General features: G+C 40.3%; 1 protein-coding gene across 2 annotated transcripts in view; it reads left to right on the top strand.

The window, feature by feature from the left end:
• negr1 (neuronal growth regulator 1) overlaps positions 1–14190 on the top strand; it is a 161044-nt gene that overhangs the window by 103049 nt on the left and 43805 nt on the right. For both annotated transcript variants that reach the window (XM_042483651.1, XM_042483650.1), the window contains exons 5-6: positions 7088–7208; positions 11606–11754. In XM_042483651.1, coding sequence (XP_042339585.1) covers positions 7088–7208; positions 11606–11754 — 270 coding nt within the window. The remainder of the gene's footprint in view (positions 1–7087; positions 7209–11605; positions 11755–14190) is intronic.

Here is a 14190-nt window from a genome sequence, read left to right as displayed (position 1 = left end):
AATTCAAGCCTTGCCCTGTTAGATACACCCACAACATGCCCCTCTCACTCCCCTGACAGAGTTGTTCTTAGGAGTCATGACCATCTCCAATAAATAAGAGGCTAAAACTGTTTACTCGTGGTCAGGAGACACGTCTCCATGACCCCCCAGTATTACAATGTTAAGTCCTGACAAGAAAGTAAACAGCTATTAGTGGAGTGTGAGCATGTTTGCGCAGTATTAGCATTTCTTATTAAGACTCATTAGACAACACAACATCTGCTTAGTTGTACATTTACACTGGTGTGTCCTGAACGCTGTGTGTGCACATGTGTGTCCAGATGTGTCTCAGTGCAGCAGTAGACGGATCAAAAGTAGAATAAATGTTCATTCCACAGTTCAATAAAATCTATTATTGGGAGTGTTTTAACATCAGGCGCAGAGTCTCAGTTGAGCATTTGTCGACAGTTTGCAGTATCCATTGAAATACTGTGGCTTACAATTCAAAAGAGAAGGCTTCCTAGAATTGGATTCTGATCCAATCCTAAGTAGAGTTAAAGCCAGTACCCTCGAGCTGTTTGGATGTAAATCCATCTCTCTACATCTCTCCAAAGCTCTCGTCTTGATTGCTATTTGGATTCCTTGCTGCACGCGGGGCATGAATGAGTGAGCTGAATCTTGATCTTCTGCAGAATAAATGTTCTTGCTAGCACTGTTTCAAAACAGATTGACACACAGCAACTTCATCTTTTAGCATGGTCTGCAGTTTGTTTGCTCTTTTGTGACAGATATAAATATCTTTATAGTGTTAGCAAATGCTTTAACATGGCAGGCATTCACCAACCTGTCTGTAGTGTGGATATTTTGTATATCTGAAAAGCTCGGGGTGACTTACTGAACGCTGGGCAAAGTATGCAAGTCTTACTTGAGTCAAAGTATAGATACTTCTCATCATCAAAAGTTTCTTCAATGACAGAGAAAGTCATTGAATCAGATTATTACTTGAGTTTAAGTACTGGAGTATTTGCTTTAAAAAACAACAAAAAAAACCCTAATTACTTTAAAAAAAAATCTCTATGCATTGTTGTATATTGTCACAATAACTTTTCAGTTTCCACAATAACACTCAAAGGAAACACTCAAGGAAAGTACAGCCACTCTAAAACTGCACTTAAGTACAGTACTTAAGTGAATGTACTTTGTTGCTGTCCACCACTGGCTGTATCGTTAAAGATATCTCCATGTGTTCTGGATTTGGTGCCGTACTCATCAGTGCAACCCTACCATCTCACACCTGAACCTGGTAAGATAGGTGGGGATTTGTGTACCTTGAACTATTTAGTGTTTAACACAGACAATAGATTGAATCCCTGGTGCTGTCGAACCCACACAGTCCTGCACACTAAGCCGGTTATTTATATGCCTTGCATTGTATAAAAAGAAGGAACACAATGTTCCCTAGCTGTTCTGAATAGAAATCTTAATTAATTAATAAATCTTGGCAGCAGAACCATTCCTGACCGACAAAAAAACAGGACAATGAAGCCCACAGATGGCAGTGGGGAACAGTGTCTCTGTGTGTAAGCTGATAAGTCATGCACTGATGAGTCCATTTCTTAATTGCAATGAAAACTCATTTTCAAATCTGGCTGGAGAGGTAGGGTTATTAATTGATCTTTTAATTAAAAAGCTTGCGTTCTATGGGTTCTCGTGGCAAACAATAGTTTGTAGCTAAATAAATCATATTCAGTCTTGAAGCACACCAATTAATCATAATAGTCACATGAGGATTGGTTAAGGCAGGCAACTCGGTGAAGCCCTGTACATTAAGGTGCGATGCTCTCCAAACAAACCTTGTCCATTAATATTGGATGGAGAGAAGGTCAACCATTTCATTCATCATTAACATGCTTGTATTCATGTACGTTGTAGAGATGTACAACTAGAGACATCATCTTTATTTTGATGACAAGCTCTGCATAATGTAGATGTAATGGAAGTCGGTTAGTGATCGACCCACAACTGGCCGTTTGTCACCCGGCGGGGCCTTACAACACCCATTTTTTCTGCTATGCCTGTGCTATTCCTGGACCCAACCCCTTACCCCCATCTGGTGGAGTCACCATGACTTCAAGCATGATTTACAGTCCCACCACAGCATGCTCTAGACACTAAATTACCTGGATTATTGGGCCTTCATGATTTTTAGTGCACTACTTTGCATTACTCTCCAAATCCTGATGGTGTATTTCACAATATATGATGATATAAGACACGTCAGCATGTTGAAATTGGAATTATCGGATTGGACTGGACTTTATGGCTGTGATTTGTCTTAACAGATTCCAGTGCCAGGATCTAAATTGGAAAGACTTGATATTATTGATATGCATATAAAAGCAGAGCATTTTGGACCACCAAGTATGGGGGATATTTTTCTCTATTCCAGAGTGTTTCAACAATTGTATGATTTTAGTGGTAAGAAGGACAATTACTTGGGCCCAAGTGCTTTTGAATTCTGCTCATTTGCAGCATAGAAACTATTGTGGTAAACTTTTATGAGAGGTGCCCTTGATCAGATAGATGATGATAGATGACCCATATGCTTGTACACAACACTGGGTCATTTGAGGAGTAATCTGGGTTTATATTCAAAGTTACCATTCCTTAGTTTACACCACTGCGAGGAATGGCTTATATCGCTCATACACGTGTTGTAGCACTCAAGACCGGTCTCAAGTCCATTTGTTGAAGGTCTCAGTCTCGTCTCAGAATTGGCCGCATTTTGACTCAGTCTCCATCCCTGGGAAGGACTGGTCAGGACCACAGCTGTGGGGATATCACTAAACTACCTGTGCAAAAAGGAGAGTTGAATTAAGATTGTTAGGGAGACTTCAGATCCTCAGCGTTTGTTTGCTCACAGAAGATGAAGGAAAATTCCCACACATAAAATCCACCTCTGCAATGCCTTTTGATGATTCTGTGAAGACAGTTCTCATTGTACACTTGTATATTGACACATACATATAGTATTACAATAAAATTGGTGAATGAAGAGAATTATTTATTTGTTTTCTGTCACTGGTTTTTCTGTGGATCATTCGGATGAGTTTCCACGTTTTATTGTAAGTGTGTCGTGCATTGTGCGACTCGCACTGATCTGGTGTTGACCTTGACTCTGGGCATAAGCACTCTGAGTACTTGTTTGGATGTCAGTATTTGTTCAATGAATAGAGGACTCGCCTGCCACTCCCACTTGTGCTTACAAGTTTTATATATCATTTTTTTACAATTTAAAGTGGGTAATATCTAGTTTTATTTTAGACCTGCGTGCAGGGTTATGTTTCATTTAGGGTCTCTTTGCCCCCTGTGTTCCTTTCTCTCTCACTCTGTTTATTATGAGACTGCTGCTGTAAGAGCACCGGAGAAACAGTTGGTGAGAGTCCACTTGCACACGCAGACAGACAGTTACATGGCTCAAATAGCTAACATTACCTACCGGCAATTAATGGGTATAATGACAAACCATCGGCGTGACTTTGTTGGGGCCGTTAACAGCTTAGTGTCCAATGTTAGCTGCTGTTGTGTTAGCTCATGCTAACTTGACAGCACAAGATGGTCCTTCTGACCTGTGTAACGCTGTGTTAATGGTAGCATCAGAAATATGGCTGATTTTTTTAATGTGAGTTTTGAATATATGGTTTAGTAGGCTGATTAAAGCCTAGTTGTTAAATGAATTTAAAATAACAATTGTTTTTTCATTGTTGTTTCCTTTTCTAATGTTGTTTTTTCCTGTGAAAACTTCTCAAGTTCTCAAAAAAAAACAACTAGCTCTAACTCGGCTGCTTTGTATTCTGCTTTGCCCTTGCATACTGCTGCACATCTTTAAGATGCTGTATTTTCCTTGATTTTTATATACTCTATTTTTATGCTTATTTTATCAATAATGTCAGTTGGTTATATTTATTTCTTATATTTTCCATTTTATGTTATGCAATATGTGCACTAAATGTTTATTCTTTTATCTTACTTTTACTAGTATTATCAGGTCCATTTTAAGTTGCATTCTATGTATTCTATTCTGATTTTATTTTATTTTTACATTTTTAATTTTATTATGTCTTTTTGTCTTTTCTTAATTTCTTTCTTGTAAAGCACGTTGGGCTGTATTTCTTGTATGAAAGGTGCCATACAAATATTACAAAAATGATTAATAACTAATGTGAATACTCAGATATGGAAGTTTCTTAAAGTGCCCGTCCGTAGTCTCGACTACAACGCTGGCTCATACTGTATGTTGATTGGCAAGATATTAAAATATATATCAAGAATTATTGGTTGGTTCCTTTGTTGTTTTAATTTATTTTTTCTTGCCAGGATTTTAACTAACTTCTAATAGAAGACAGTAATTTAAGTTAACCAGAAATAGGAAATCCTTTGAGTCTAATGAAGAAAGCACAGTGTTCTTTCTGGCAACTGCTGATCCAGTTGGTAATAAATAAAAGGGAACACATCAAAATACTCCAACTTCAAAAAAGAAAATACAGCTACATGAAAGCAGCAAATTTAGACTGACAGTTTGCCAGTGGTTTTTAGTTCTCAGTTTTAACATGAAAGACAGACGCTCTGTGAGAGAGGTTTCAAGTACTGACACACCTGCCACTGCCGCCATGTCCACTGTCAGAGCAACTGTATAGCGCAACAGCCAGGTCACCCTGGCACTTTCAGAGGCTTCAGATAATCAATGGCCCCGCACAATGACACCTATGGAGGATTACAAGGATTCACGAAGCCTCTGTCGGCAGGCATACTGTATTGATTTTGTCATACTTGTTATTGGCTTATATTTCTGTGCTGTAGAGCACTGGTACAATTTTCTTTCCATGTCCTCGTCCTTTTCTTTGAGTATTGCACGGCTCTTCTGTGGTGCACGTTGTTATATGCTACACTGATGTCACTTCATCACAAGTGCTTTTAACGCTTTTATTCTGTACTGCAGGTTGTTGTTGCTCATCTGCAAAGATGCTGATGGGACCGGTAACTCTTTTTGCAGATGTTTTTTATGGTGTGGCAACCGTTAATGCTGGTTGTGATTAAACGATACGTAAGAAGCAATTTGTGAAGTTTCTAAAGCCAGTTTGAGACAGAAGAGTGTTAATAGTTTGAGTTTAGGTATTTCATAGACACAGTGGTGCACACAAGAAGCATGCACACACCCACACAAAGACACAGCAAGCGCAGACATCGAGTCAAGGTCTACTAATACCCCCCAGCATGGCATCCAGCATTTTATACAGTGATATATGAGCAGGAAAAGCCCAAGCATAACCCATCGCTTGATTCACTGTCCCAAGTCCTTCGGATTATTCAGCACAACCATGAAAGAGAGGAAATAACTGTGTAATTGGCACACACGTGCAAGGACAGAAAATCAACATACACTAGTCATACGAATGTGCTCATTAGGATGCAGACAAGGTAGTCAGAAGGGCATCCATCATCACAGAGCACACTGTCACCTCAGTGCGCCTCTCCTACATCATCATACGCCACATGTACAAATGCTCACACACATCTTTTTCACCTTGCACAGATCTGTTTCTTCCCACCTCATCTATCTAAGAAGACTTTCACAGGATCTAAAAAAATGCACATACCATATGTGCTACAATAACATATGTGCTGCTTCCATGTTCCCAGAATATACATAAGAGCTATTCTACTCAGTAGGAACAGAATATCTGACGTGTTCATTTGATTAATTTCTCATTGTTGGAAGTTTGATGCCATTAATACCCCGGGGGCTGTCCAAGGCTGCAACAGTCCACATTGAGGTCGTCTGTTAGGAACATCTCCAAATGCAATTGGATGTAAAGGTTTGCAGGCGCCTGGCCAGGCTCCTCCACTGGATACAGGCTGCAGCTCAGACTGACAGGTTGCTCTTAAAGGCTCATTGTCAGGAATATAAATAGTCCACATCCAACTTTCAGACATGTCTGGGCAATTTACTGCTAGCTGCAGGACTGACCCTAAGAGTGTGAGCTTTTTCCATGTATCACAGGCTTTTAATCAGAATCTCTTTGAGTGGCACAAAGTAATTTTGCTTGTATTGTATGTCAGATGACTGTGTATCTGATTGTGTTTTATTGTTTGTCAGGCTGCAGGGAGTTGAGCCAGGTTTACACAATGCACAATGTCAGATTGAGTCCTGTGCCGTATTATGACTGGTTCTCCTGTTTCCTTGCCTCTGTTGATAAATGGAGAAACAGGAAGGCAGTCATGATAATACCAGTGAGCATGAGCATGCTGTAAGTAGCATGAAAAACGCTACTTACAGCAACCACAGCTTGTCCTCAGTCTTTTAAAAAAGGGTCATTTTATTTTGTTTATCCACAGTTTATTAATTCAGCTTTACTCTGAGAAAGGCCAGTAATTACAAAAATGACAAGTGAAACATTTTTACTCCCATTATGTGGCTAAGGGAATGGTAAGAGTGCTAGATTTTTTTTTCTTTTTGTCTGACTGTTTTTGTCCAACCACATGCTGGATTCAACAAAATGCCATTGTTGTAAGTCTATATAACTTCAATTCATTAATTTAATTTCGTTCAAGGCTGCGTTACTATAAGCAGAGTAAATATTTGAAGTACAAAAGGACTGGGCTGCTTTAGAAACCGTCCATATGTAAAGCTGCCTTCATGACACTGGCAAAGAGATTTACACCACATTTCAGCACATGAAAGGAGCCTCATTTTGCATTCACAGAACCTGCCTGTGCCATTGAGTCTTTGAACTTCTATTAAGCCATTTATCACCATGCAGTGCAATTCATTTCTTTTTCTAACTGTGGGGATGGATGCCCTCTTCCCTCCCCAACTCCGCCTCTGTAGCCTCTGACTGTTGAGTTTACACTATGTAATGTGTGCACTGACCAAGATGTCAGAAGTTGTCATTTTCAAGTTCAACAACCCTCCTTCACCAGTCTTCCTTTTCTTATAATGAATCAGACCCTTTGCTTTAAATTGTCCTTATGCTGGTGATCACACAGATATTTCCTTTGGTTAGTGTGTGTGACTCACTAACATTAATTATGTTTTTGTTTTCTTTAGTTGCACCATCTATCCATGAGATGAAAAGCCATGGAGTTGGTCTGGGACGCACAGCTCTGCTAAGGTGCGAGGCAGCTGCTGTGCCCTCTCCAACATTCGAATGGTACAAGGGTGAAAAAAGGTAAGCCGAGTTTGAATGTATGAGCTGTCTTGATAAAGTATGTTGGCTTACACTGGATGCAGATGCTTCTCACAACATGTCATTCATTCAGCAACAGATACTTCTGTGGCTGCACTTTACTCCTCTGCATAACTGTACACACTACCCACTCTGTCTAGCCGCGTTCTTGAGTGACACCGCCTATGCGCGTATCATTTAGACACGCCTGGTGCCATCTGGCTGTCTGCCAGTGAACAATAACGCCACTGGTCCTGTCCAGCCTTGTTCTCAACTGATGCCTCTATTATATTTTGATGCAAAAGTTGTTTTTTAGGGTCGTGCACTAATGCCGAAAGCTCTGACAAAATTGAGGTATTTGACGAGTTTGGAATGAGAACGAGCTGGCATTTCCTAAAAATTGTACATAAGGAGACGAAAACCGTAGAATTTCTCCTCCTTCATAAATTTCAAATAAACAAGAGAAAACTTTTACTCAGTGTAAGTTTAGACAAACTCAATAACATTAAATGCATTGTCTGATATAAATCATAGAAATCTGCATTTATGTGCGTTCAAAAGTGAATTTCATACAGAGATATGAGATGGATTTAGCACATAGAATAGAGAATGGGAACGGGAATAGAGAATAGAGACGCATTGTAGCCGCAAGCGAGACGTCTCAGTTACACATCAGGTAGACTTCAGCACAGTGACTATGATAGCAAGAGGTCATCTCCAGCAGCTATGATGCAGCCGCATCCAGTAAACTCCAGGGGCTTGTCCACCAGAATGAATAAGAATAGATACAGTTGGATATAGATGATATGAAATGTGTGAGCTTATGTAATTATGGAGTGGATTCATCTCGCTGCACCGGATTTAATAAGTGCCATGGAGTTTGAACAATCCTTGGAAAGTATAATGTATTTAGTTTGAGGTTAACCGAACCTGATTTTTTTTTTAACCCTTTATTCACCATTTAGCACTTACATATAACCAAATACAAAGTCAAGTGGTGATATTAGATTTGATATTGGATAAAAGTAGGAAAGCAACAACAATGATGAACATAAAGATACTTTTAAAAAATAATGTAAAAACAAGAAAATCAAACAAAAGACAATAAAAACAATTGTTGGATGAAATCTTCCCTGCTGACACAGCATTTCTTAGGTCACACTTGTTTGTGGACAGGACCGTGTGAATGTGTTATAGAAAAAAGGTGTGGTGTTTTGTTTGTTTTTTCCCAGAGACAATTCATTTGTTTGTTCTGCCATGCATCTGTCCTCTGGGAGGAGCCCACATAAATGTTCCTGCAGGAGTCATTTGTGCTTGTCCTCACCTTGCAACCTAATAAAATGTTTGCTGGCAACTGGCTTAAATCAGTCGTGGCACATACATCAATCAGTCTAGATTCAAGTGTCAGTTCTTGAATTTAAAAACCAAATTACCCCCATTACCCATCATTTACCCACTCCTGGTGAGCACAATTTCAATCATCAGCTCACACTGTGCTAATTGTAATTATGGGGTGGATTCAATTTATTCAAATTGCTAAGGAGGCAAGTTGGCATGATTCTAGTCTTTACTTAATTCAAGGACTTGTTCTTTTTGTGACTTCTTACATGGCTAAATTGTGATTTCTTCAGTCACTCCTCAAGATGAAAAGGATATCAGTAGAGGGTCTTAAGCACAGAACATGAGTAGTGTCTGACATTGACATCAGGACCTACTAATCCAGTGCCCATTTTGGCCTGATATCAGGCAGAATTGCCAACTTGTTACACCGTTTCAATCTTCAGTCTGTTATTGCTTACACTCCAACCAATTTCCCCAGGGGGAGGGGGATTTGATTTGCCCTAACCAATCACAAGAGACCAGCGTATCCGCCTAAATCATTTCAAGTCAACACTGTTGCATAGTCATGCCTATACACTGGTTTTGCAAGCATTTTAAGAAGTGGAGTAAAGCAGAGTAAGAAAACCCAAACCACAATTTCAGGCAATATTAAGTAAACATGTTGATTTAGAACAGCCTTGTTAGCAGTGTCTATCATGTTCATAGTGGTCACCATTGTTGTTAACACTCGTCATTGGTTTTGGCACACAGCTTGACAACAGCATTAGTACCACCCACGGCACTGATTGGCTTATCGTTAGTCCCAGAAGATCAGGCCCTGTCAACACCAAAACAGATACTTTTTCCCTTTCATGTTTAAAAGTCATTCTTTTCACACAACCTTCATTTATAAAGTTGCGTACACAAAGCGACTTCAGGCAGGCATGAGTTGTCTTCTTTAGTCTCCCTTTATCACAAGTGGTAGTAAACTGAACAGGCTAACGTTACCTTTCTTGTAATTCCAACTGGAGGTCACATCTGAGTTGATTCCCCTTTGATACAAGCATGAAGGAGCTCACTCAATGATATGAGTGATGCTTTGAACATGCAAAAGTTTTCCTTCCACTCTTCATCGACAACAATCCTACTTTCAAAACTGTCCACAAACCACAGGCGCTGAGGTGGACTTAATAACACTGAATGCAGCATATGCCTCTGTTTGTCTGTAAAGTGGTGCAGCAGCACAAACTTTTTGTGTTAAGTAGTCCAAGCAAACAAAATGTTAACAAACCTGTAGTCAGCCATAGTTTTTGTTTTAGGCGTACGCTTATTACACAGAGCAACAAAGGGCACAAATTGAGAAGATTATGTCATAGTTTCTCAAACGCTCCACTTTACATGTCCATACCATGGACTGCATGACATGATAGCTCCCCAAAAGTGAAGCCAACACATCTCAGTCCCGTGGTGGCGGGCTACATATAGGTCATAAATGCCATCTCCTCTACGATAGCAAATGGGACATGGGCCAGCTAAAAACTCAAAGTACGCGCCAAATTAATTTTTCCCAAGGACAGTTTCTGTCATTTTAGGGAGGGTTCTTTTCACCTTGATTGTTCAAGTGTTTATGTTTCTAAAAGGTTTGGGTTTTTTTTGTGATTTGATGCTATTTAGAGAGTGTTTGACATCATGTTCAACAGCTATGTGTGCCAGTGAGTGTACTCAAAGTCAGTGGCACTGCTCGCAATTTGCTGAATCGATGCTTGGGCGGAGATCACTACTGCACAGGCTCTGGCTCCAAATGCAACACCAGCGCATGACAGCAGCAGCCATATCTGGGATAGTTAGGTTTTATTTTTGTACAGTGGGAGTAAGTGAAGAAGTGTTGTCCATCTTTGAATCAATAGTCTATGGTCCATGAGGACACAAAGTAATCAGAGTTTTCAAAAACCTGTGCCTTAAAAAGCATTTTTAAAAATCCTCTTTTTAGTGACTTAAAAGTCAGTTTGCATGTGGACGAGAGGCCTCAGTTGACTCCATGAAGTGGGTGGATTCAAAGGCAACATTTACTGTGAATGGGGAATAAAGGCCACTTCTTCTTTTGGCTCTGTGTTGATGCAGCCATACCATCAGTGAAGTGCTTCTTTCAGATTGTCTCTATCGGAAGTAGTGTGACAGTTTTGACAACCCAATTTTTCTCTTGATGTGTCGCTGCTTTCATTCTTGAATGGAAGTGGGTGAGTGTTTATGTGGGCGTATGCAGGGGTGTGGGTGTGTGGTGGGGTTTCTTTCACTATGACAGAGGGGAGCATTGAGTAGTTTGATGTTGAACTAGCGAAGAGACGAGACTCCCGCAGAGATTATCAGCGAATCTTCAGCTAACATTTGAGGAGGTCGCCGTGGGAGAGGGAACAACAGATTTGCGGATATTTGCAGGACATAAGGTCACACATAGTGTTTCAAGTCAGAGTGCCGCTCAGAGCAACTCAAGCCAAGATCATGGGTAGGCACAGCAAGGCCAAAATAGAAACATGTTGCCTCTCTGGAGGTTTCTATGGTTTGTAATGCCAAATGTGAAACAGTAGCAGTAACAGAAACTAATGAAATCAGCTCAGCTTTAATATCTACAATATTCTCACGATGCACAGCATATGTTGTTATGGAGTGAATTTTAATCTCCGCAGGCTGCTGAAGATCATCACGAGCACCAAAGTAAGCAATTTAACATTTGTCAATTTCACAGAGCAGATGCCAGGCACAACTGGAATAGGATTTATTGTAATCCCCCTGCACCTGCAACAACGATGAACAACGTGTCAAGTGGCATCCAGCTGGTTCATCTCTGGGTCATTTCTCTCCTCTCTCAGTCCTTCAAAGCGTCTCTCCAAGGCAGGCGTGACAGAGCAAGGGATAAATAGATCTGTTGAAGACGGTGATGAAGTACTGTACAATCTGAAGATCTGCTAAAAGGATGACAACTATTTGTACCGTCCTTGAGCCCCCCACCCCCCATCCCCCAACACTTTGTGTGTGGGTGAGAAAGAAAAGCTTAATTTGTTGTGGTTGTGCTCTGTTTTCAGGATTATCAAGGGTCAAGGCATTGACATCAAGAGCCTCAGCTCCAGATCAGTCCTCACAGTGAACAACATGACAGAGGATCGTTATGGGAACTACACATGTGTCGCCTCCAACAAGCTAGGGACGGCCAATGCCAGTGTGCCTCTCATTCGTAAGTTGTCATTCTATCTGCTTGTGGCTAACTGGAGTGGTAAAGAGTGAAAGGGCTGACAGAGTGCTGTGGGTGTCAGCGGGGCTCTGTGCTACTAAGGAGTGTTTTCATTTTTGCTGCAGCATTCATGATAGAGTTAAACCCAGTGCTGCAACTGGGTGCCCGCACATCACCATTCGAAGTGGTTTCCTGCTTCCAAGTCATCATTTTTGTGAATGCTGATTGTCTATTATGGCTGCAAAGTCTGTAAGTGTGTGTGGGGGTGGGTGTTTGTTGTTGTGTGTCTGCTTTTAAAGTCTACATCTGCATGTGTACTGGACAAAAACACCACCTGAGAAAGAAATTTAGCTTTGAGTTAACAGCATTGAAATTACAAAAGGCAACTACACAGGTCAGCAGTGCTAAGTTGAATGCCAAGTAGCAGTATGACTCAAATTTTAAAGAGGTCTGAGAGTCAGCCTTTTTATAGTTTTCAAGACGCCATGAGGCATCTAACAGTGATCCGAAGAGGCCAAATAATCAGAGGCCAAGCTGCTGGTGCAGCAGTATTAGACTGCAGAATTATTTAACATAGTTAAGGAAGCAGTCTGCATAAATTTGGGTACTGAAAAATCTGATTATTTGCTAAATACCCTGAAAATAGGAGAGGAGAGCAAAAGTTTCCACAGCAACAGGCGTAGGCACAAAATCCTGGCAAATCATGACAGAGACCCAGGTTCAAGCCTTGGGCAGCGATGACTTCGAGCTTGGTGGAGCATCCAAACGAGCACAAGTCACTGTGTCCATTGGTGGGAAGCCTGTGAGGGATAATGTCCATGTCACTGCACTGGTAACGTCTTCTTGTTGTTCAGGGTGTCTGCACAGAGGCGGTGAGATCTTTGGGAGATATTGTGAGCCTCTGGCCACATTACAAGCTTCTGGTGAGGGTTGGTGGACTAAATATTTGAGATGCACCCATCGTGCTGGTGGTGATAATGGTCTAGTCTGCTAGTTAGTTTAGTAAGCTCTCTTTACAAGTAGGGTCTTTTTGGTAGACTTCGTAATGTTCATTTCATTAAAACAAAACATTTAATACTAGTGACTGAAAAGAAATAAAATGGTAATTTTACTTGAGCTGAAAGGGAGCTGTCAATTAAACATGATCTAATCACACTTTCATAGTCCTGAGAAATGGTCTGAGCTGCCAAAAGAGTGGTTTTTGAACCAGGTTTTCTTATAGTCACAAATATTTGTTTTCACTCAGATATTTGTAGATGCTTAAATGAGACACTCATCTTTAAGGTCATGTTAGCATTTTTACTATTTCAAGCCAAGTTTCCAGTGGCTAAAGAAAGTGTTTGAATGTTTGCTTTTGCTGTCCGTTACAGTTCTCTGAAAAAAAGGAAATCCGATTAGACCAAAACTGGGTACAGCAGGTCAGACTTTTAAAGAATCGGAAATTGGACTCAGCCAAGTAAAGTACAAAATATGTATTTGAGTAGGCCCATAACTGAGAGCTCTTTATCCAGGCCAACAGTCAGTCAGTCATAGCATCTGTAGTGCAGTGGGAGTTGGCTGTTGAGTAGAAAAAAACAGATGAAAATGTAAAACTGGATTAAAACCTGTATGATACATCCTAAGCAAAACTGTACAAAGCAAGTAGTCATGGGAGCAGTCATTCAGAAAAAGCTTAAAGAGAAAGCCATCACACAAAGGCACATGCCACTGAATGAGGTGATCCTGGTTAACCCAGGAGCACTGGGTGGGTAATTAAACTGTATTTTAATTGTTTTTAAGAGTTTGAGTTTATAAAACCTCCAAACAAAAGTTGCCAACTGTTCAAAAATACTGTGGCTTTAGACTTGCAGTCATTTTAACAGAGTGATTAGGTCTCACAGTCTGGAGCAATAGGTAGTATATACACGGAACCGGACGAGTCATCCGTCTATGGGCTAACTGGTGATTTCAATGGCTGATTGATGTTCTTGAGTTCATGATCATTAAATAGGACCATTATGTTTGGGAAGCTCAAAACACAGAAATTATCAAAAAGGATAAAAGCACCTTAAAAAGGCCCTAAGGCTTATTCCCACTGTAGAGCTTAACAGCCAAGGTCTGTCAACAGGTCAATTAACAGACAAAGAATACAAAGCTTTATCGGATCCTGGTGCATAAGAAAGGATTACATCACAATATTTCTATATTTCAAAAGAAAAAATCCTCTCTGCTTCTTTTTTTTTTTTTTTACAGATTCTAGAGTCTGTAGTCCTCGGTCGCTTCACTCACTGCATGTCCTCATCTTTGAATCTCTATGGGCTTTCAACGGCTTTCATTGTTGAAAGAACAAGACACTTTTCCTTCTCTAAGAATGTTACAATATCCGTCTACACACATTCACGAACTTGTTCAAGAGCACTCTACTTTTTCTCTGCTGTCACTGTGAGCCATTTCAGTTAT

This window comes from Plectropomus leopardus, chromosome 3, assembly GCF_008729295.1.
Source record: "Plectropomus leopardus isolate mb chromosome 3, YSFRI_Pleo_2.0, whole genome shotgun sequence".
Lineage (NCBI taxonomy): Eukaryota > Metazoa > Chordata > Actinopteri > Perciformes > Serranidae > Plectropomus > Plectropomus leopardus.
This window is presented reverse-complemented; position numbering and strand designations above follow the sequence as displayed.